At 40.7% G+C, this 24,465-nt stretch overlaps 1 protein-coding gene across 1 annotated transcript in view; it reads right to left on the reverse strand.

Moving 5' to 3' along the window:
* LOC105832128 (acid sphingomyelinase-like phosphodiesterase 3b) overlaps positions 1-24,465 on the reverse strand; it is a 45,327-nt gene that overhangs the window by 14,601 nt on the left and 6,261 nt on the right. Inside the window, exons 2-6 of the mRNA XM_012672793.3 lie at positions 5,916-5,989; positions 3,999-4,067; positions 2,710-2,878; positions 989-1,194; positions 22-218 (exon numbers count right to left, since the gene is read on the reverse strand). Of these exons, the coding sequence (XP_012528247.1) occupies positions 22-218; positions 989-1,194; positions 2,710-2,878; positions 3,999-4,067; positions 5,916-5,973 (699 nt within the window). The 5' untranslated portion in view covers positions 5,974-5,989. The remainder of the gene's footprint in view (positions 1-21; positions 219-988; positions 1,195-2,709; positions 2,879-3,998; positions 4,068-5,915; positions 5,990-24,465) is intronic.

Genomic DNA, 24,465 nt, shown 5'->3' on the forward strand with positions numbered 1-24,465 from the left:
CATAGAGTAACGGAGACTTACCGTTTCCTTCTTCTTCCGCGCATTCTCGAGGACCGACTGGAACCAGGCCCATTGGCCGAAGGGATCCTGCGTGTTATCGACCGTGCTGCTCCCGACGCGATGCAGCATACGGCTGTCGACCGGGTTCAGCCACAAATTCGTATTAAGGAAGACGATCCGATATTTTTTCGAGCGCTGCTCGATCGTGTAGTAGCCGGCTGCAACAAATTTTGAATAGTGCCGTGGCGCGGTAAAGCCCAGGCGAATTTATGCCCGCCAATAAGCTTACTTTGTGCCGTAACATTTTCAGAAGGAGAGGGCATCCATAAATGTTGCATCGACCCGTTGCGCGTTTCGAATCAAAGAGCGACGCAAAACCTCGTTCGCCGATCATTTATGCGCTCTCCCGGGACCGTAAGATGCCTCTTTCTGAATTTTAATACGTTACGGTACAACGATAAGTGCACAATATAGTGCAAAGGTTGGCCGAAAGGTTAACCGATTGCATGGTATATCGTTACTTTGAGACAGGCATGATATACAATAATTACCACCTTTTTCATTCGCAAAAAAAAAAACAGTATTGAATTAGGTCTCGAAATTAGTATATTTTATTTTTGATCTTCGTGTGATTGAATTTCCTTTAAAGAATTTAATAATCTTAATATTAACAAAATATTATTTATACTTTTTATATTTCAATATTGTGATAGTCAAGAACACGATATGATTGTTTGGATAATGATAAAAATTAAAAAAATTCTAATTCTCGAAGATATCGTTATTTTATATTTATTTCTCTCAAATCGTGAAAATTAATATTGAATAATAAGCACATCTTTTTCAATGAAAATAATATAATTTTATTCAAACAATATTTAACGTTTCAAAAATAAGATACTCTCGAAACAAGAATATTCTTTTTTTGTCCGTTTATTTTATATTTCGTATCGTTTACGTTTGAGAATGACGTCATTTGTTTGCTTACCCTTTACAAAAGTGTCCACCGCTTCCGGCGGTAGCCAATTCTGCCAGACGGAAGCGAGCTGCGTGTAATTCAGGCCTATGTCTTCGTGTCCGAGCGCGGGGAACACAAAGTGTCCTTTGAACGTGCGGTGCAACAGCTCGGTCAAATTCCGCAAACAGTGCAAACGCAGTTCGGCGTTCATGCCGGTGTTGCGCGTCAGCGCATCACTGCAACAAGTAGTTACAGCCTCGTTAGTCCTAGTTACATAGAACGCTCGGGGATTACGGCGCGCGAGCGCCGGTGATTATCGCCGATAAATACAGCGAGGAAGAGGAAATGTTGCCGGATAAGGACGCGTCTCATCGCGACGCATCGCGTCGCGTCGCGCCGCGTCGCGCCGCGCCGCGCCCCGTCTCGACGCGCGAGAGATGAGGCGCAATGCGACACGGCGACGAAATCAGACGTGTGAAGTTGTCACTCGAGCGGAACGCTGATAATTGTTACGTCAACGATAACTGATTAAGCACCGACGTCCCGATAATAGGGAGAGAAAACCGAAGCAACAAAACGTAAGCGGCGTGTAGGTTTTGAAAAGGAGGAAGTTTATAAATATAGAATTTGCGAGAGAAAAAAACAAAGTTTTTAAATTATTTTTTTTTTCTCAAAAAGTGTAATTTTACAAATTTGTATCTTTATCCGCTCCGAGATACTGCATCATTTACTAATTGAAAAAGCGGAAAGCTCGAGGTAATTCACATTTACCTCCAAATAGAATGATTACGTATACAGGATTAATATGAACGGAATTTAGTTTGAAATCGGAGCGTGCGGGCGCAATATGTCGAAAGTTATTAACATTAATGCGCGACGAATTCGAAATTCATGATATTTCAAAACTTTTCGGAAATAGACATTTCACATTATATCAATATTTTAACGTTTACTGTTTGCATTCGGTTACATTCCTATTACTCGCGATAATAATTAATAATCGCAATGTTGCGATTATTAAGTGGAAAAAGTCATCGGTCGTGGACGTAATATTTATGCTGGTCACCGGCACCGTGCTCTCCTCGCTTCCGGTAATTAATTGGAGAAGTCGTGCGCCTCCAACTAGTAAATCGTTCGTAAAGTAAATTTATTTAACGTTAATATATTCAACACATAATAATCGCGTTATTAACTGAATTAACAAGTTGCCGTTTCCCAAACTGGATCTTGTTTATAATTTTATTGATAATAAATGAGATCTCATGAATAAATTACAATACGTTAATGATTCATTTAACAATAACAATCGTTATTAACGGTAGCAGGTCATACATCGTTTGACTATTATAAAAGCGCTGAAAATTTTCATAAATTTCAAATATGTAACATACAAATTAGTAATAATGACAATAACGATAATGATTTGCAATGGAAACGGTAACAATAATATTACCAAAAATAATTAGGTAAAAAAGGAATCTCGTAAATAACAATAATGATAAAATAATAAAACATTGTATTTCGATATGGAAACCGTAGCAGAATAGATATTAATACGAATTATTGGTTAATAAATAGCCTATTACGTCATATTTTAATCATAATATGCGATTATGCGTATTTATGAAAAAAGAACTTAAAAAATAGCAGATTAACGTTCCATGAAATTCTATTCGGACAATGATACGTGTATCGAAACACGTATTCGAACCACATTAAGCGACGATTATACAACACAGAGTTCGACGTACCCCGTCCACAGGACGAACTCGATATCGCCGTGCATCGATCTCATCGCCCGTGCCGCCGATTCGATCAGAGCCCAGGGCGAATCGCAGCTGTAGTCGCCAAACTTGCCCGCCAGTTTTCTGTCGAGCCTCATACGTCCGCCATCGAGGATGTTTCTCGTGTTCCAACACGCTGAAACACGGAGCGTAAATGGGATTCGCGCACGGGAAACCATTTTGGGGAAGCGACAAATAGGGGAATTACGGGGGGGTTGCGGAGAGAAAAAAAGAAACGGTGATGATCGTGGGAACTTGCGAAATAAAAATGCGCATCCACGTGACGGTGAACGACCAGGATCGCGCTTTTGTGCCTCGCTAACGTTCGTACGACACGAGGCCCAAGACCTGAAGGTGGGGCGGATAAACGTGAGGGTAGGTCAGGGATAATTCAAACCACCGTTATTTCGTGCGGGTCTCGTGCCAGCCGAGCACGCTAGGTTCCTTAGAATGATCGGTAAATACCTGCGTGCGCGCAAGTAGACCGGTAAATAACAGTTTTATCGTCCTATTAGAGAAATGATAATAATTCACTCATGCGATTGCCGAAAAATGAAATGTATAACAACTCGGAGGGCGTGTGTATATTACAGTTCGGCTTGGTGCCAGGCGTCGTCGGAAAAACAATTGGAAAAAATCCCATGCAAAACTTATTAAAAGAAAAAACATCCTATCCAACGGAAAAGTTTCGGAAATTCTGAAGTTTCGCGAAAATTTTTACGAATTACTAATAAGTTTTGAGGGAAATTTTCGTGAAACGCTCGGGAAAGTTTATACCCCGGGGCATCTGGCAACACCGATACCAGATTGGCTAACACCAAGGGTCAGATTTCCGCAACGGGAGGTCGATCACGTGCATTTTCTCCAGGAGACCGAGGAAAAAAGTGAAAAGTGAAAATTTTCACACGAATTTCGCAAAATCGTGGTCACGTAAGCTTCCGAGGCGAAACGATGAAATTTGATGAGATTCGCGTGAGTGATCGAACGAGATACGAAAAACTGGATGAGATAAAAGAAAAAGCTCGCTAACAATTACGCGATCGATCCCTCGACTATGGCGCGTAACTCTTGCCATATTGAGTAAGAATCATCGTCGTCGGGCACATGCAAAATTGCTTTTCTTGAAAATTACGCTACCACACAATTTAAGAAAAAAATCCTAAAAACATTCCAATTTATCTCCTATTATTTTATTTCCCTCCGACTTTTTCGCTTTGCAAAAAAAAAACTGTAAGGATCAAACACATTTCACTTACTGGGACCGGCGTTTCCTTGCGCAGTGTATTTCGGATCGTAATGAATATCGGTGATATGCCAGAAATATCCTGCAAAACAGAAAAGTTTATTATGTGAGACGTCGGAGCATAAAAAGCGTCTTCAAACAATTACAAAATTTGCAAATATTATATTAATATGTTTTTTGGCGTTTAACGGTTGAACACTTTCTGGCTTCTGTCGAATTGCACATTTCAAAAAAGTAAAACGAACGGCACGAAATAAAAATAATCTATTTGTCAGTGCGAAACAGTGAAAAATTTCAAATACTATCACTGTTTATTAAGAGGCTTAATTTATACGTTCGAAAAGCTCGTTATTTTTATGTTCTTTTAAATAAACAGATTTTTGCTTTCCTCCCGTAAAATTTGACTACCAGTACGTATAACCTTGTCGAAATATCCCAGGGATTAAAACCAGGATCATATCGGTGAGTCCAATTTTCGTTGCTGTAGATATGGAAAAATACATCTCACACCAATTGCTGCGCTTCCATTGTCACAAATAAACATAGAGACCATATTTGCGTATCTACATAGTAAAAAATGCTGCGGTGCACATAGCGAATTCGTTTGGCAGATGGAATGTTACTTTTTCGGCAGTAAACTCATACAATCTCGCAAAATTTAGACCGATTACATCTTTTGAAACAATAATAGAAAAATGTCATAACGCAACATTAAAGAACATTATGATATTCTAAAGAACGTTACTTTTTATGTTACTATTGTGTTTACGAATATTGTATAAATATTATTGCTTGTAATATTGCAACTTTTACTTTAAAAGGAACTTTACGCTTCTTTCTTAATGCGCTAACAAACATAGTGGTTTTTAATTGTAAAAAGTACTAGACTTTTTTTATATTTAAAAAAATTTTTAATCTTAGAAGTCTTAGAAAATTTTTAATCTTAAAATATTTGTAATGTTATTATTCTACGCGTAAACAAGAAATTGCAGGATGAATCACAGAACTGTAACAATTGATCTCATATTCTCATCTCTTATTCTGTTGTGCGTGATGTAAAGGTAGAAAAATAAAAATGTAAATTATAAAATAAAAGTGTAAAAAAGTTTGAATAATCTGTTAAGTACTTTTTTGTTATATGAATGTTTTTTGTTGATGCAACGACCGAATACAATTATAATTTGCAATGCACAACAGCTTTTCTTAATAGAAATAATAACTAATTAATTCATCTTATTAATTTTATTTTGCATAAATGTATTAAAACAAAAAGAATTAATATTTAAAAATATGTTTTACATTTTATGTCAAAATATGTCAGGGTGAAGTATAAAATATCTCGTAAATTGTTTTTTTTTTTTTCTAGCTATTTTATTTCCTGTGACTTTATGCAAAATATATATTTGAAAATAAATTTAGATGAAAAAGCAAAAGGGTTTTATTTTGTAATATTTATATTTAAAAGATTGGCTACATTATTTCGGTGCTTTAACAAAATGGTTATGTTAACGAAAAAGTTGTATCTTTATAAATCGAATATGACGGTCATAGAGTTGAAGAGCATCTTTTGTATCGAGAGGCTCTAACCTGTAGCAGCAACGCTGCGAATCTGCCGTTATATGCTCGACTTATTATATAACGCTGGGAAGTTTTTCTCTTGAGAAAGCTTGCGCCGCGGGGTGGATTTTCAGGCGGCGCGTAAACGATAGCCAGATTGCGCCCGAAGGCAATCGGATGAAACTATACGCCACATAATTTCTCCTTATACGTAAAAAAATTGCGTTTACCGGTGCACGTCGAGGAAGACGTGTGAGCGCGTCTCACGTGTGCTAGTGGTTCGAGGTATTACAGTATCATCATCACCACCATCACTACGAGATTACTCCGAATTCAGATAATAGCGCAAAATCACTGAACATGCGGTACTTACCTATTTTCCCTTGCACCGCGCAGAGCCATGAGAGCAGTATCAGATAGTCGCGTATCATCTTTCCGGAATCGCACCTGTAATTACAGAGCCGCGTTTGAGCTACAGAAACCGAATATAAACGACAATTGTCGGGCATCGTCGTCGGTTTGCGCGATTGCATCGAGTCCACTTCTCGACTCGTGCGCGAGCCCGAGATTGCGGCTAAGAACTCTCGACCGTGAGACGGAGTATTTCCCGGCAAACCGGATATTCTTGAAGTCATAAAAGATGATAAGTATATATATATATACTTATCATCTATATATATACACACATATAAGCCCCTTTGGCGCGGCATTAAAGCGGAATAACGTTTCGCGCAGTTTAAACGTGATATGCAAATAGGTCGGCCATTAATGTCGGATAGCGCGGCTATGGATAATTTTGAACGCGCGCTCACCCGTGAACACACCGAATTTGGATCCTGATCCGGATTTTTCTCCGGCTTCTATTCCCAAGAACACACACGGGAGAGGAGAAGGGGGTTTAGAGGTGGGAAAAATCAATTCCACGTTTCGCGTGGAAATTTGCAATCGCAGCGATGCCAGGTTATTCAGAGGCTTTATTTACCCTAGCGCTCAATAATTTCAATCATGTGCGGTACTTTTTTTTAGATTCGGCCAATAGAGAAAGATTTGTTGATCTATATATTTGACGTCGCAAAGAGCGTTGCGGACAAATATCAACAAATTTGTTGGTTTTTTGACGTTTTACGCGCGCGCGCACAAAAAAAAACGCTCCCGCATATGTTCCTCTTGTTACAAATCAAACTATCAAACGGTTATGTATCGGCCCATAGCTTTCCGAGACTCTCGTAAAATTGACAGAACCGGACGCGAAAAATCAAATTTCATTTACGTCCCGGCCGTATATATGAAATTCATTATTTTCGGAAAAATATGTGACAAACTACCGCGGTGTATAAATAATGTAGTGCATCGCGTTCTGGCATTTTGTTCCCGGCGAAACGTAAATATTCAAGATAAATGACACCGCGGGAAGTGATAAACAAGCGCTAATTTCGGATTTAATTTGGCGACAATTGCCCGCCTCGCGAATAGTGAAGCGACTCGTTACCGTCTTGCATGAATATTCCCCTAGTATGGTTAAACAAATGTGACGAGCACTCGTCACGAGCATTACGGTTTCTAGCACACGCAATGGTGTGATCTTCAACGTTAACGAAATATGTAAACTGATTAATGCTTATTTCCACCAATGTAGATTAACTTTCATATCGATTTAGCTATTTCTTTATCTTCTTTGTACGTAATTCTAAGAATTGAAAACAGATAAAAAGCTAAATCAAATTCAAATTTTATTTACATTAAGTGAAAATCGATATAAGAATGTATAATATAATCGATATAACGTATAACAATATTAATACATTAACTCTTCTGACAGGTATATGTTTAAACATATCAATGGATTAAGTAGATCGCTTAACGATCTGTATTATATTCATCACTAAGATCTGCATCAGATCTTAACGATGAATATAATATTTCTATTAATTTAAATTTTTTTAGCTCATTTAAACTGCGCGCCGACAGATTTCGTCAAACTTGCAGCATAGTTACTAAGCTAAATATCGATGCTCAAGAGCATCTTAAAATTTCCTCTTCCTTGAAAAACTGTAAATTAATTTATTACGAAAAATAATACCTTAGCCGGAGTTCGGACCGATAAACGATATAATTTTAGCAAAACAATTGACTTATATTAATGAGAACAGTTTTTAAAATTTTACATACATTTGGATTTCATAGGATCACTATTAGTTTTAACTATAAAATTAAATTAATGAAATATTTCTGGTAATCATTAATAAGGCTGTTATGTACTGTATGTACATTTTATATCATCGCCTATTTCAATGTATATCTAGAACTTTACGAAACCCTAGTTTTTAATTAAATTCATTGTAAGAATTTTTTAAATCATTTTTTAGCAGTGTTGCTAAATTTACCGTAATAAAAGTTATTTAATTTAAAAGTTACATGATGAACAGAGTTGAATTTTTGGAAAAGCATACAAAAGGTTTGCTCTGAATGTTCATTTAATTTTTAAGTATCATATATATATCGAGGCATTTTACAAAGTAACGTGAGATATCAGTTGTTCAATGTACTTATCATAAGATGATATGTATAAAATTCTAACATAAACTTTTATTTTCTTAAAAACTACACGGTCAATTATTTTGAAATTTTAATAACACTAATTTTGCTTTAAACGATATATTATGTAATTTTTCTTTTGATCGTACATCCTTACGGCTGTGTGCAGCTTTATTTCGCAAGTTTCGTTGAAACTTTAATCTCTTTTGCCACGACAACGTTATTGCTTTTCGTACACATTTCATTTTACGTACTTCATTTCGTGGCGAAAAAATCTTTCAGTCCGCGATCGTCGATCTTTCGTAATAAATTTAATGCTGCGCAGATTTCTCATCCGCCGAGTTTTCCATCTCGTCAGAATTTCTGCGGGTATTTCGACGACGTTCATTCACGCTTACCTTGCTTAACGTATTGCTACGAGCCTGCTGCGAGCGCTGAAAAGCGGATGAGTGGAGGAGGGCGGGCACATTTGGCCCGGCGGCCACCGTGAATTTCAATTTGCGACTAGCGGCACGACAGGGACGACAAGCAGAATTACGAGGACGAAGCGAAACCATTACGGGCAATCGGTCTATCATGGGCGGCTCTTTGTATAGCCGCGGGGCGGAAGTTTACGATGGGACACGCGATTTTCTTGTTCGTTTCGGGCCGCGTGCGCGACCGGGCGCTAACGACTTAATGCAAAATAACGGCCGGCGTGTCGATACGCGGTCCCGTCTGCCACACGGGTGACACTAACCACTGTGTCGCGGCATGAATAATTCGCGGCGACGCCGAGTGTCAAAACGTCGATACGACACGGGTATCGCAACATTTCGTGGAACGTAATTGCGAAGAAGTAATTGCGCTAACGATTCCAGACTCGAGAGGTCGATTGTTTCCCAACGGAATTGATTAACTCGCCTGGGAAACATTCTCCTCTTCTCGTGACATTTCTGACAAACGATGACCAAACTTAATACCTAGATATAACGTGTTCTATTCTCCATCTTTAATTAGAACAGATTAAAATAGAAATAATTGTTTCGGGCACTTTTTTTGTTTCCTTGAAAGTTTTATCGGCAATGTCAAATGCAATTAAGAATATTTGGGCTTAAAAATTGCGGGCTTATTAGGTTTTTTTTTTTTTGTTCTAATCATTGACAAATTTTTGTCATGAGTATCTGAATTTTGACTTTGAAACCAATCGCAAAGAATAAAACGAAAAATTTGGTTTATAATGACAGTGAAAATGACCATATTTTGCTGCAGTTTTGTGTAAATAATATTTGAACGAGTAAGTAAATCCAAATTAACTCTTCGCATGAATATTTATTAGACTTTTTACTAATAAAACTGTGAAAATTTAATTTAATTATGTTATATTCTCATCAAACTTGCAAATAAATATCCGATACAAAATGCGATTTTACATAAAAATTAAGAGTAAACAAAAAAAAACTTTATAATCAAACAGAGAATTGTCCTCAAATTTTACATGGATGATCAAACATAATAATAGAACAATCTATGAAATTTTTATATTTTTGACAATGCTTTTAAAATGTAATACGTGCATTCTAAAATGAGTAGAGATTAAAATCAAGTAAGACTTTGTAATTTATTTTGCTCAGCTAAAACTCATGTTGTAGCAGTTTTAATTTTTTTATTAATGACGCTTTGGAGTACCACTCTTAATTTATAAGAACATGTAGATATATAATTAAGTATCTTTGTTTAAAGTATAGAATTGTTTTATAAGCCTCATCAGACTTTATAAAAAAAAAACTAAATGCTAAGTAAATGATACCAAAAAATCATTTTGTCAAATGAGATTGAAAGCAAACAGTATCGTCATGTTTCCAAATAATTTTTACTAATCGAAACATCATTGGCAGCACAACGCACTTTTACGTATTATATTTTACGTATTTATTTCACGTATTATACGTGCGTCGTATTTGAAAACTCGTTCCAACGTCAAGCTCGTAAACGAGAAATCATTTTTCCCGATACGTATATCGTCGGCGCGACACACTAAACTAAACACGAAACTTTAAAAACTGCGCTCGTAAATATTCATGACACGCGCGAGGTGTAATTACTTGTAATCGCGTGTCACATCGCACAAATGGCTAGGTCAGGCCGCCATAAGAATTCCACGTAATGTGTTAACGCGATAGCTGCCTCCACGAGCGAGAATAACAAGTGCATAAATGCTGTTACGTCGCGCGCGCGCGCGCACGTATATGTTTTCGGATAAATAGCTCGTCATATGTGCGTATCGTGATAAAAACGTCTGAAATCTCAATTTCTATCACTACAGAAATGTCGAGATTTCACGAGGTCTCTTTATTCCTTTCGATGACGCGGCGAACGAAATTTTCATTTAAGAAACGAAGGTTGAACCACTGAGCTCTTATAACTTATATAACTTGATCTGACCTTAAATGTTGAATCAACTTTATACGATCTGTAACCCGCATCATACATTTTAGGATAAAATTTTATTTCTAATTTTATATATGCCGTATATTTTTATATATATTCATTTAATATATTGAATTTTGTATAATAAATTTCGTATATGTGTGAGAGAGGATTGTTCCGATACTTTTCAAAGATCTTTTGCACACAACGGTACGCTATGGATAATTTAATTCGCTCGCAAAAGTCTTCCTTAAAATTCAAAAATAATTTCTCTAATTTATTATTCACATTTAAGGACAGCTGGACTGTTCTTGAAAATGTCAAATATAATTGCACGTGTCTCTGCATATATAAATTAAGAACAAATGTGAAATTTTATACATATAGAAGCGTGAATTTTCACGTTTTCCACAAATTTCTTAGAAATAGTACATTGCACGGCACTTTCCTCAAGAACCGTTTGCACTGTTTGTGCTTTTGACGTGCTCTAGCGAACGTAGGCGCATTAAATCGCAGATACGCCGCTTCAGCGCTCCGATAAACTAAGATTATATCTGGTTATAGTGGCGCGTTGTCAACCAGATAACATCGCTAGCATCGTCGAACAGAGTTGCTGCTGAGGATGTTGTCTGACTATAAACCCCCTGCCGCGCCATTACTCGACGTGTCTCGTCTATATTAGAGCGATGTATTCCGTCCTTCGGATCCGTAGGTCCTCTGTACTGGAAAACGCGCAGTTGACCTCGATACCGCGTCACCCGAGTGACCTCGTGATACACGGATGGCGGAGTAATTATCGGCGCTCTTAGGTCGGTGACTAACGAACTGTCTATCGTGCAGGCGTCACGGAAATCCGTTTTCTCGATCGCATCGACTATCGCCTTTATCGGCGAACATTTCTCTCTTTCGCTATATATGTAATCTTTCTATCGCAGCCATCGGCAATCAGCAGGGAATCAGCAGGGGATCGCGATAAAGTGGAAGCACGTAGCTGCCATTCTTTCGCGATATCCGCAAAGGCCAGTGGCGCATTTTCGATTAGGTCCCCTGCCCCCTCCCCCTCTTCCTTTCGATTTGAGTTGGAAATTGTATCTAAAAATAGCGACGTGAAGTAACAAGGATGTTTCCTTTTTATCAAAACTTTTTGAATGTTCTAATCCCACGATTGCGACACGCAAATGTATAATACGTGTTCGTCGAGAATTGAGACCATTTGCGGTAAAAGTGAATTGAAACTTTTAAATTATCGATTAAAGCTTTCCGTTAATTTATAGCGTCATTTATCAGCGTGAGAAAGGTAAAGCCGACACGAAATTCGTGCTAACGTTACCCATTATTGTGTACAAAGAAATATTAGGATAGAATGTCTGCTCGAAAGGAGATATACGCGAATACAATAAGTGTATTGATTGATTTTTCGAAGCTGCGCCTCAATCGGATTATATTTTGCAGGGGGTAGCCAACCAGCAATTTTTTTCGATTGTTGATTGGTTCCCTTCTGTAGAATTCAAGACCCAATTTTATCACGTTTCAAAATAAATTGCACATCGCCGCTTTTGGATTTTATTTCAATGCTCAGGCATTCATATTAACGCCAATACGCCCGTTTCTCTTATACTATGCATACGCCTTTCGCGATTGTTTGTTTGCTTTTACCTTTCTCTCTCTCTCTCTCTCCCTCTCTTTCTCATTGCTTTATTCCAAATACAGAAAACGTAAGAAGGCACATCTCTTCTCGGTGTTAGCATTAAAGTCAGGACCTATAATATCACCCAGCACACCGACGCTGCAAACCAACGACGCTCCGCGGGATGTAGATTTTCTGAAAATGTTATTTATAAATATTTGCCAAATAACAGAAATTCAACTCTCAGCGACAAACGAACCTGCAATCAGGACGCCAAATTGCGTCATCGCGTTGCATAACAAAATGGCATGTTCCAATATTTGCTGTCTTGCCGAAGAGCATCGCATGCGGAAAGGCATATCTCAATATTTACCGTCTTGAAAGAACCCCCGGCCACGAAGCCCAGTTTTCGTATAATGCCTCGAGTCACATTAGAGCGAGCTCATTGCCGGTTAACAACCTCCGAATTGGAAGAGAGGTTGAATCGCGCTTGTGTATCTCAGCGAGGCACAATCTCCTCCTCGCCTCCCCCCTCCCCCGCCCGCTCCCTTTCCTCTTTCAAACAAGAACGCAAAATGACACACGCGCGATGACAGCAAATTAGCGCGCGCAAATTACTTCAAAATTGAAAACTAATTTATCGTTGCTACGTAATTACTGTTTATATATAATGCACATGATGTTTTATTACGCTTGCATCGGTATAGTAGTGTTATTACACGTCGATCTTGTTCTCTGCAGTGATGAATTTGTGCATTAACCGATATACCCTCTCCCCCCTCCCCCCGGTTTTTCCGCCTCCTCACGGAGCGTGTTCGACCCCGTTCGCTCGGCTTTCGCCCGCGGGGGTCGCGATACGCGGGGTTCACGTTGCGCGTTAATCGTACCGCCGCGCGTACACGATTGCGACGTAAATCGCGCCCGTTCGCCTCGTTAATGCAAATCAAAATTGTCCCGGAAATGTCATTACACGGAGCGGCTCGCTCGCGGGGCGAGCGTTATCGCGCCCTGTGCGCGAGCGCCCGCGCACGTTTACCGGCGGCGGTAATACGTTTTTCAACGTGTCAACGTGTAACATACGCGCGCGGGCGCAGATTGCGCCCGCCGTTTAAGAGCCGCACCCGCGGAAATATCCGCGACCGGTTATAAATTACGACGCTTATCGCGCCATCCGCTTACGGCCGTCTCTGTCGCGCGCGATGCGACGCGACGACAGGGGTGTATCATCACCGCGAGGTCTCGAGGTGTGTATATCTACGCTGGCATTAAGGACGCGAGAAAAATGTTTCACCTCGAGGAGAAAGAAACTTTCTTTTGAAAAAAAGTTAAAGTTCGAAAAACGCGTTAAACAAAAAATATTTGTCCCTATGCAATTATTTCGCTGTATCGTCAATTATAAAACTCGAAAATATTGGCATTCTTATCACAGTCAAATAGAAACGTTCCGATTGCGCTAATCGGAAGATTTGCCGTTTGCCGGTCAAACATTTGTCCCTTATCGATCATTAATCTTCGGTAAATAATCTCGCTAACACCGGATGTCATATCGCGCATGACATTACATTTCGCCTGTTTGTATTATAAGCTCTCGATATGCAAACGCCACGCGCCCCGCAGACACGAGCCGTGACGCCGCGCGCCGCTCGGCGTGACTCGTCGAGCGTGTCAAAAACTTCCACGCGACGTTTACGACGAGCTCGCGTGTTCCGCGAGAATGGCTGTCGGGTGCTGGCGGGCCGCGCTCTTATTTAAGCGCGACGCGTCACGAGATAGAGAGAGAGAAAGAGTACGTGAAGCGACGGCACGATGTCAGATACGCGCCCGAAACTGCCGCTGCGCTATAAATCTCAGGGAAATCAACGGACCTCTCTCGGAGCTCTCGGCGGTTCTTCGGCATTATATACCCCAGGGCGCCTGGGGGTGGCTTCGCCCCCCATCCGGACGCTCACGTGACAACTTCTTAACCCGCAGCCACGTACACGCGCCCGCGCGCTCAGCTTTACATCGAATACCGCACCGGGCCGTATCTTTCCCATCGCGCGTTTACGAGCGGTGCTTTAACCACCCTCCTTCTCGTCTTACCCTCCTCCGCGGCCGCCCACCCGCGTCGTCTTTCTTTATATACCGCGAGCTTATGTGCTCCCCGCCGTGAGTTTATCGGTAATTGACCTTTGGGGATAGTGTTTAGTGGTAGCTGCGGGTGGACTCCCTCTCTCTCTCTCTCTCTCTCTCTCTCTCTCTCGGCGAGAGATTCGGTGGCGGTAAAAAGAGAGCAGAAACCACAAAGGGTGGTGTACGTAAAGTCGCCCCGCGAAATTGGATATACCTTGAAGAACGTCCGTGCGTGCTCAAGGACGCAAAGGACAAAATTGCCATGGTTTACGGTAAGATATATGCACGGTGCCTTTTTTCCCATTACCAAACTAATGCGAAATCGTTGGTATTAAATTCAGTTGGAAAGAGTGTGACACCTGTTTCAAAAAGACTGTCATTAAGTAACTTCTTTCGGTTAATCAACAATTAGCTTAATTAGCTTCAATATTTTTCTCATTTAGAGAAATGTTTCGCAATTACTCTTTAACTAGTTCTGAATTCTCAACTTACTATACTTCGACACAAATTTTGATAGGAAAAAGTCCGCAGGGAACTGTTGAAATTTCTATTAAAAAAAGTTCTGATTTATTCCCGATATATTATCAACGCGATAAAAAGAATTCTTGCAAATTTATAAAAATTATTTATTTACCGGAAAAAATACATTTATTTCTTAATATTGATTCTAACTTGTCACAGATATATAGTAATAATAATATTGTAACTTACATATACGTGTACAAGCTAGTCAATATTGTTGCACGTCACAATATCAAAATAATTTTCTATTCCACAAATGTTAAGAAAGTAGGAGCATATGGACCGTTTAAATAAATATCTTATTTAGAGTGTTTTTAAATTTAGAAGAAAATCTCTTTGTTTTAGTTAGTTTTGATGCAACAATTGCATTAATTGTTATTGAACTGGCTATACGAGAGAGAGAGAGAGAGAGAGAGAGAGAGAGAGAGAGAGAGATAACGCACGAGTAGCCTTATTTGTACGAGCATACTGCTCGATAAGCTTGAAACGATAGCAGTTTCCGACCAAGTGACAGCGAACGTCAGCTGCCACTCGTGCGTGATGCGCCGAAATTAAATCAGCGAACGTTGTATATGGTGAACGATGTATCGCTTCCTCTCCGTTTCTCCCTGCACGCTTCCCGTGTATCCCGTATCCTTCTCATCTCGAGAACTCGGAGCGCAGGGCTTTAACGCGAGTTTTTAGTTTAACTAGCCCTTCGGGCTGCATTTTTCAGATACGTAATACGTCGCAGTTTGAGAGCGCCCCTTTTAAACGCATACATATTCATATATTCTTTTCAATTGCAGAGAGAGAAAGAGAGAGAGAAAAAGAGAGGGGGGGGGGATCTGTGCACCTTTATTCCGCGACTTTTGCAAAATATTTGCCTGCATATTTAATTCGCGTGCACCGTAGCATTCCTCTTTGAAAACGTACAGTTTCACTCCATTTAATTCGGCTTTGAATTCTTTAATTCGTCGAGAGCGACCGCTCGCTCTGGAGCGGGCGTATGTACATTCATCGTGCACCACGACCGTGCAGCCGAGTTTTGTTTTTCGATAACGCTGCACACAGCGAGGCACACGCGCGGCTGTTTAACATGCGTGCGCACGTCGCGCATCTCCGGTCGCGATTAACGTGCGACCGAGGGTCCAATCGCGGCTAATTCGCAGCTTCAGCAGCGCTCGCCGCCGCCACCGACCGTCGCCCGTCGTCTCGCCCTGAAAACTTTTCTCCAAGTGCACGCAAAGGTCCGATTCGGCCGTCGTTACGGAGGTAGATGCAAATAGAACATCGCGTGTTGCATTTATTAGCACGGAGCCCGTTCGACGGCTAACGAGCTGGAACTCTCGTTTATTTTCCTTACCGGCGGCCCTCGCGGAAGGAGAAAGAGGGAGGGAGGGAGCCCTCGACTCGTAATGGATACTCGCGACTATCGGTCCCATCCCGCTCTTTCTCACCTAACTCGTTGTATCTTTTGTGCCGGGCTGCATGATTCCCTCGCGCGTTTTTCTTTGATCGCTTGCTACTCATTATTCGACTCGCGGGAGTCCAATAATATCATTATTTTTTTTTCTTGCCCTTTTCTTGCGTCGTTCTTGTGAGGTGTTCCAAAATAAACGATTAAAGTTTAAACAAATTTCTTTGAATAATTGAGGGTTTCAAAGACTATAATTGAAGTAAAGTCTATAATTGAAGAACTTACATAATATCGAACCATTTTAGATCACTAAAAAGTAAAATTAGCGTTTCAGTATTAAAAATATAGATTTAAGCTAATGGATTTAATTTTAAGAATTTAATAATCCATATACGTATTATCTCAAATATACGTATTATCTCAAATTTAAGATTATCTCAATTTATGTAAAGAGATTGTGTATTTTTTAAAGAGTTTAAATATATTTTTATAGATATGTAAACATTTAATTCTTAAAATCTAATCTATTATATCACAATATATATCTAATATTATAAACACTTGAGATTAATAATAATGAATGTTTTTATAAGAATCCGAATATATATGTATATTCAATTATTGGAACGTTTTTCTTAGATTCTACACTGAGAAAAAAAATGTTGTTACTTTGACTAAATTTTTTAACTCAATTAAATTTCTTTAGTTCCAGTATTTATTTATTAACTTGAATACATAAAATATTTGAATTTTAAATTAAATCTTTATATATTTGACTAAAGAACATAAGTATTTGAATTAAAGAAATTCAATGAAGTTGAAAAATTTAGTTAAATTAACTTATTTTTCTCACTGTACAAATTCTGAGTATGTCTATCTTGTAAATGCTTCATTCTGTAAATTCTTTATAATTACTTATTCTATTAATAAAATTCTCAACGATCTCTTAATTATTATTGAATAAATATGAATAACCGTTCGCAAGTTATAAAGTGCGAATAAGTAAGGAAGCTTTAGTCTTTATGCAAAATTGATCAGGGTGAATTTACTTTAATAGAATTTTGATATTGAAAAATTGCGAGTTTCGTCTCAATCTTCATTAAAAAGATATTGAATCCAATTTGATAAATATAGACCTGTCACTAAAGCTTAAATTGATTATTTCGAAATAGACTGTACTCTCCTCGCGAATCAGTGGCGCATTCGAAATGGAGGCAAGCAAAATAAAATTGATGGCCGCTTGACAGTGGAAAAAAAAAATGTAAATGAGCGATCGCGTGTAGTCTTTACCGCCGGCGAATTGTACTCTGCGCTTAATAGGCTAAAGTTCTCGCTCATTTTCCGCCCTTACAAGAAATCGTACCGAGTCGTAATAACCGCACGCCTGGGCTACTATCTAATCCGGGCGCAACCCTCCGTCGGTCGTGCCGGCTCGCGCTCGCAACCCCTTTTAATCAGCGATCTCGTCGACCCGCCCTCGCTGTTTATACATTCTTCCGCCGAATTCTTGCATCGGGAGCGAGGGCGTGGTTTGTTTTTTTGCGCGAGATACGTGCTCGTTAAGTTGGCGTGTCGCCCAATCACGGGTGTATGTACGTAACGCGTGTAGCGTAAACGGATCTGTGGCTGTGGATGCAAGGCGGTATGCCGTTTCTTTGAATTTTTCGGGATAACGCTGGGGAGATGCTCACACAAACGAGCTTCTCGAAAAAGAAATATTAAATAAAACGATCCAATATTGACGCGACGAACGGATAGGACCAAGATACTGGCGAATAAGATGTTGATGCGAATCTAATATTGACAATAAAATATAAATATACACTAAACCATAAAAGAAAATTAGAAGAGTTCTAAAAGAAACGAATAAGATATACAAAGGTTATATATAAATAATTCATGTTTTTTAAAGTTTAATTTACTTCTGCAATATGTAAGATTTTTTCTAATTAATGTTAAGTTTTTAATGGGCATGCAGTCTATAAATAAATCCATATAAAAAATTGAGTAGAATTAAAAAATAATTTATAAGAAATTGATCACATCGCTTTGTATGCTTTATATAATTCACTGTCGACTAACAACCTTTCGTGCGATTTAAAAATAAACCTGGCAAGAAATTTAAAAAAAAAATATCCAGCAGCAACAAATTTTTCTCATCTTTATTAGAAAAAAAAATGTTATCCTGTGCTTCTCTCCTACATTTTCAGTCGTGATTAAAAACTATAATAATTTGTGCTGCACGGTGACGCCATGCGGTCTAGTTCACGGATCATTAACCTTGACCGCGGATCCATAAATCTTGTTAAGTTTTTAATGGGCATGCGGTCTAAATGAGTCCGTATAAAAACATTCAATAGTATTAAAAGATTTATAGGAAATTGATACCCGTCATATCGCCTCGTGTATTTCGTATAACTTACTATCAATTAAAACCGTTTGTTTTTTTGTTTTTTTTCCTTTTATACCTGTGCTGACGCTTTACAAGACGAAGCGGAATATAAAAAAATCAAATACCTTTACGAGATTATCGGGTATGAGGGAGTCAGCATTACCGGAACGATATTAACAGGAAAGACGATATTCAGCTTCCTTTATAAAACCTTTGATAGCTCGACGCACGTTGAATTAAACGCAATTATACCCCTTGAAAATAAGCGAGGGAGGCAAAGTTTTTTATAAATCTCTTGGAAAAAAAATTCTACCCCCGCACTGGTGGCGGCGGAGCTTGCCGCCATCGAATGGAAGTCGTTGGGAAGTTTTAGTTGGCCCTGAGCGACGAAATATCTCGGGCGCAATTACCCACCGCATATATAGGTCCACTGCGGTGCGGTGCGGCGTGGGCGCGGCGCGAGATGCGCTCCTGAAACGTTTTGCAGGTAAATGCGGTCTCTAAGCGGCCGTGTCGGGAAATACGTTCGACGGCGGGCAGGGGACCGGAAATGTGGTACGCGAAAGCACGAAACGCGCGCGTGACAAGAAACTGCGCCGCTCTCTCTCTCTCTCTCTCTCTCTCGCTCGCTCGTTGCATGTTGTGCATCCTCGCGACGAGGATGCACGAGCAAGTAGCAGCAGCACCGCAGAAAATTCCTCGATATCGATCGGCGTGTACAGGTTGAGCGAACGCGAACGAACGTACGCGCGCGTACGTTCTCGCCCGCCGGATCCTCCTCGTGCTGCTTTAATTAAGTTAAATTACGGCGCATTCCTGAGAAGGTGGCGCAACCGTCCTCACGAATCCCTCGCAAGAATCTCCGATTTACGCGTCATTTCTTTCGCAAGGTCCCGCCGTGTCTTTAGCACTCTCGCGGAAATTCTCGATACGTATAAGAATCTTTCTCCTCTCCCCGGGGAAATTACTCAATTTCGCAGTTTTTGAAACAGCTAAGCAGTGAGAAATATTTTAAACGTCCAGACACATATTTACGAACGACCCGCGACTCCGAAGAGATTAAAAGTCTTTTACAAAAAAAATTTGGGACTGGAATATTGAAAAGTAAACTTTATAGGTTTTAGAGTAGACGGGAGAAATAAAACAAATTTAGACGGAGCGAGAAATGTATATGGAATTGACAACTGTGGTGAGTTTAGCTTACCGTTGCCGCAAAACTCATTAATCACTTTAATTTTAGAATTCATTTTCTCTGTTTTTTTGCAAAATGTGCGTTAAACTCACCGTTGCTGCAAATCCTGCAGTTATAACGATCGCAATTCGTTTAGGCAGATAAAAGAGAACTGAAAATTTCAGTTCGATCACGATGAGTATAATTCGTGTCAGAAAATAATCAACTAGGCATTTCATCTTCCTATTTTTGTGAAACATCCATAAAATATATAACCATCGTTGAATTATAAAAGGCGGACAATCCGACTAATTGGAAATCGAATAATGCGCATCGTGCACAATAATTGCATTCATTACGAATGGCGGGAGAGGGGGGGAAAAACGATGTATGTGAATAATGTACAACGGGCAAAAAGTAAACGAATTCATACCGATTAAATGTAATTCATCTCGAAAAATTGAATTACTCTCGAAAATTAGGAATCGTTTATGTATATCTTGTAATACATTCTCCTTTTTTTGTATCCGATTCGTATTTTATGTTTTATTAATAATCAGCATTACACGAATTTTCCGTACAATGCCAATTGTTGTTACATTCATTATTCGAATTAAGTGCGTCGCACGAATTGGTTGTTTATTTCACGCGCTTTTTAAAGCGGAAAGTTGAAAACGCGGAGCTCGCGGAAGGAAGTCCTTTCGGGAACAAAAGGAACCGGGTGCGTGCGGATAATCTACGGTATCGATAGCAGGTGGGCTGGCAAACGCGCAGTAAATCCGCGGACAGGCCGGGGAAGAAAGTCAGCGCGTGGAATCGTACACGCTATGAAGCAATCGTTATATGATTACGGAGTTCTGTTGTGCGGGATAGCGTTGAGCAATAGCCGGGACAAAGAATTTCTCGGTCTGAATCCTGACACACTCGTTCGTTACCGCCTCGCGTTAAACCCCTTTCATCCTCGGCGGTGCCTTGCGAAAACACCGTCAATTCCACTGCACACAGATGACTCCCCCCTCTTAAATGTGATCTTGTTATACGTACGGAACGAACGATCTCTTTGCGCGGGGATGCGAATGTTTTCGAGGAAAAGGTAAATTTTTACGTTTGACGAATTGACGTGGAAAAAAAAGTGCAGGAAAAAGCGCTTTATTTCGCACGTCGATTAAAACGCGCTCTTCTTATTTTGCGAACGCTGTGAAAACTCCGAGGAGAGCCAGCCAGCCAGCAAAAATTCTTCGTACACCTTTTAGATATTATGCAAGCTCTTACGTTATCGAGTTGGACCACTCTCCTCATCTGGACTCGACATGCAGAAGCGTGTGTACACACGGCGATTTTTTTTTTTTTTTTATTGACCAAGTATTCGCGATCGGATTAAATTAAAGAACTGCGATGTAAACTCCGTGCGGTATACCATTACCTACCCTTCTATCTCGATAGAATAAAGGAGATTTAGTCGAGCGAAAACGAGATTCATTCGGATTTTTATGTCTATTGTTACCCCGCCGATGAATTGGGAGGTTTGGGACGCGCGCGGGTAGGACGCGCGTCATACCCGCGCGTGCATTTATATCGACGGGTATAACTACTACCTGTGTTGGCGCGTCGTAAAAAAATGTATAGACAGTGCGCGCCGGGGCCAATAAAACGTGATTGATACCGTGCGAAGTTCCAAGTCGGGGAAAAAACGGCCGATGCATGTTAAGGGGTTGCAACGGGTCGCGCGCGCGTCAAACGTCGCAGTCGTCACCCGCGCGTGCGAGTGAGGAGGGGGGGAAAAAATAAATGCCGCGTTTCATTAAGCGGTATAAGCGAGTTGCGAATGTCTCTCTCTCTCTCTCTCTCTCTCTCTCTCTCTCTCTCTCTCTCTCTCTCTCTCTCTCTCTCTCTTTCTCGCCGAAAATTCCGCACGTTTAACGCCACCGGGCATCGGAGAAGCTATTGCTGATTGTGCTGTTTAGCGGTCGTCGGGCTGCGCCACCGGGTGTTTCAGCTGTTTTAGATATTACGGTAACTAGCGCGGCGCGGCACGGATAATAGGAAATAATTTGATCAACGCCAGCTTTGTCGACTGGCACCGGAATCTCGTTATGCCCGTTAACGTGTCGTGTGCGCCAGGTGACAAGTGTCAGATAGCTGCATGAATTTTTCGGGTGTACATAGAACAGACCTGGCGAAGCGTACCTATACATTATGTGCACATATATACATATTTTCCGCCGTATGTATTTTACGTTTTTATTTTTGCGAAACTCTTGAATAAAATATCCTCGCAATTCGTTACTCTTTTTTTTTTTTTCACAGCACGCGAGAAATATCCGGGTGCAACTTACGCAGAGGGCGATCGTTTCGTTCCTATCGCGTTCGCATTCGCCGCGTAATCGTCACCTAAACGGAAAGTTTATCGCGAGCGGGAAGGAGAACGATTTAAATATAATAAACGGCATACCGAGTGAGCTCTCCCCTCCTCTCCCCGTCGGGGTCTCTTTACGCCGTAGGAAATTGCGCGGTCGTGTGGAAAATGGTGCGTAAAATCTACGGAATGTTGATAATATGAATCGATTAGTGACGGTGCAATAAGCCCGCGTCGGTAGGAGTGAGAGAAAGAAAAAAAAAAAAGAAGGCGCGTGCACGGCGCGCCGCCGGGCAGATCGTTATCATACATTGGCCCGTGGAGAACGAGGAGGGAAAAAGAAACGCATTAGCATTCGTGAAATCATGTCGACGCATTAAGGAGTAAATGTCCTCCCCTCGATCTCCCTCACTTTTTCTTTCTCTCTCTCTCTCTCTCTCTCTTTCACGGGCGCGCGAGCGCGCCAGTCGTCTTAATTTGAGGGCCGCGGAAGATTTATTTCCCAGCCTGTGACTCACCTTCTTTCTCTTATCCCCGCACCCCCGCTCTCCCGCCCTCTCTTTTTGGCCGGGACTCACTTTGCCAGTGCCTTCCCGGTCGTAATGCACTATTGTTCGATATATATCAAGAGCGATGCATATTCATGGTGCAGAAATACCATGGCCCGCGAGCCATTAACACTTTTGCGGCCGCGGCCTGCGCGCCACTTCGGAACGAATCGCGCATTTGTTCTGCGAATTTCTCTTTGATGCGTACGCTCATCGACGATTCGTTGTATCCGTTATATTACAACATGCGTGCATGCAGCGGCGAGAGAGAGAGAAAGAGAGAGACGTGTCCTCCGTTTTTACATACGGCGATCGTTTTATTATATATTGGTAATTGGTTTAAACCGAGGGAGAGAATTCACATTGAATTATTTACGGTAGCAAACGCGAAATTCATAAAGTACAAATGACAGAGGGCGAGGGGGAGGAGAGAGGAAGCGGGAGAGACGCTGGGCGCGCGCGCGAGAGAGAGGGAAGACAACACGGGCTCGGAATGCGAATTCAATTAGAGACCGATTATTATTATTACGACAACGATATTATGCTGTAATGAGGCTAGGGGGGAGGCTGCTTTCGAGTCGAGAGGGAGGCGCCCTTGATCGAGCGTCACTTCCAAACTCGAACACGTACGCCGCGCCGCGCCGCGCCGCGCGATTCTTTCTCTCGGCGAATTTATTCCGCGAACGTAGCCGACATAGCGACAGCTGTATGCTCGAAATTTATGTGTTTCCGACACAGACGCATCCGCACACACACACACATACGCGCGCGCGCGCGCGCGCAAGATACACAATGTAGGCGACAATGTACGCGGAACGCATTCGACCGTGCGCGCCCCGCGATAATTAATGGTCACTTTTAAGGCGTTATAAAACGCGTCAAAGAGCCGACGAGACTTTCCGCCGTGATTTACGACGCGCGAAACGAGTCTCCCGAGATGATAGCTCTTAACGCTTTCCGTGTGACCGGCGACGTTATCCTCCCTCATGAGGCTCGCCGGCGCGGCCCCTCGACCGGGCTCGAGATCGACGGTAAAAACGCGGTTCGGAGTTCGGAAACAAAAAACCAAACCTTCCTCTTATTTTCTCGGACGTCGTAGCGAGAATGCAGTTGTCTCGCTCTGCAATAAATAATCGATCGATTGTGAGAACGTTACGTTTCTATATCGATGGACGGATTGACTGTCGGGCGGAGGAAATGATCTTTCTTAACAAAACGAATCAATACGCCGTTCTAGTTTTTGGAGAAAACAAACGTACCGAGGAAAAGATAAGAGTAATATTTTCCGTCTATTTGTCGAATAAATATGATTAATTTTTATTATATGTTGATACGTCTCAAATTCTCTCATCCAGACACAACGGTTATTGAAAGATAAATTATTAATTAAAGCAATAATTGAGAATCTACCTAATTAAATTTGCGAAAATTCAGAGTTTCCTGTTCACGAATAATGTGACGTACGTCATGTGTAATTTTGCTCTTTTATCGATTTTTCACAAAAATATGTAATTATAATTGAAGTAGTTTATTAATAAACATTTGTAATAACACAGTAGCATTCCAATTTCACGAGGTAAGCTCGCTGTCTATCCTAAATCGGTTATCCATCAAAAAGCGTCTGTTCCATCAATATTCCACACAGAGGGTTCCGGAACACCGCTGACCTTAATTTTAATAGTAGAGTCTTTAATCAAGTAGCGGTCGATTTTTCATTAACTAAAATGTCGCGCCGCTACTTTACTTCGAGTTACAAAGAATTAAAAATGCAAGATTTTCCGCGAACTCTTTAACGAGCAGTGTGACAGAGAGAGAGAGAGAGAGAGAGAGAGAGAGAGAGAGAGAAGGACTT

The sequence above is a fragment of the Monomorium pharaonis genome, chromosome 5 (genome assembly GCF_013373865.1).
Source record: "Monomorium pharaonis isolate MP-MQ-018 chromosome 5, ASM1337386v2, whole genome shotgun sequence".
In the NCBI taxonomy this organism is placed as follows: domain Eukaryota; kingdom Metazoa; phylum Arthropoda; class Insecta; order Hymenoptera; family Formicidae; genus Monomorium; species Monomorium pharaonis.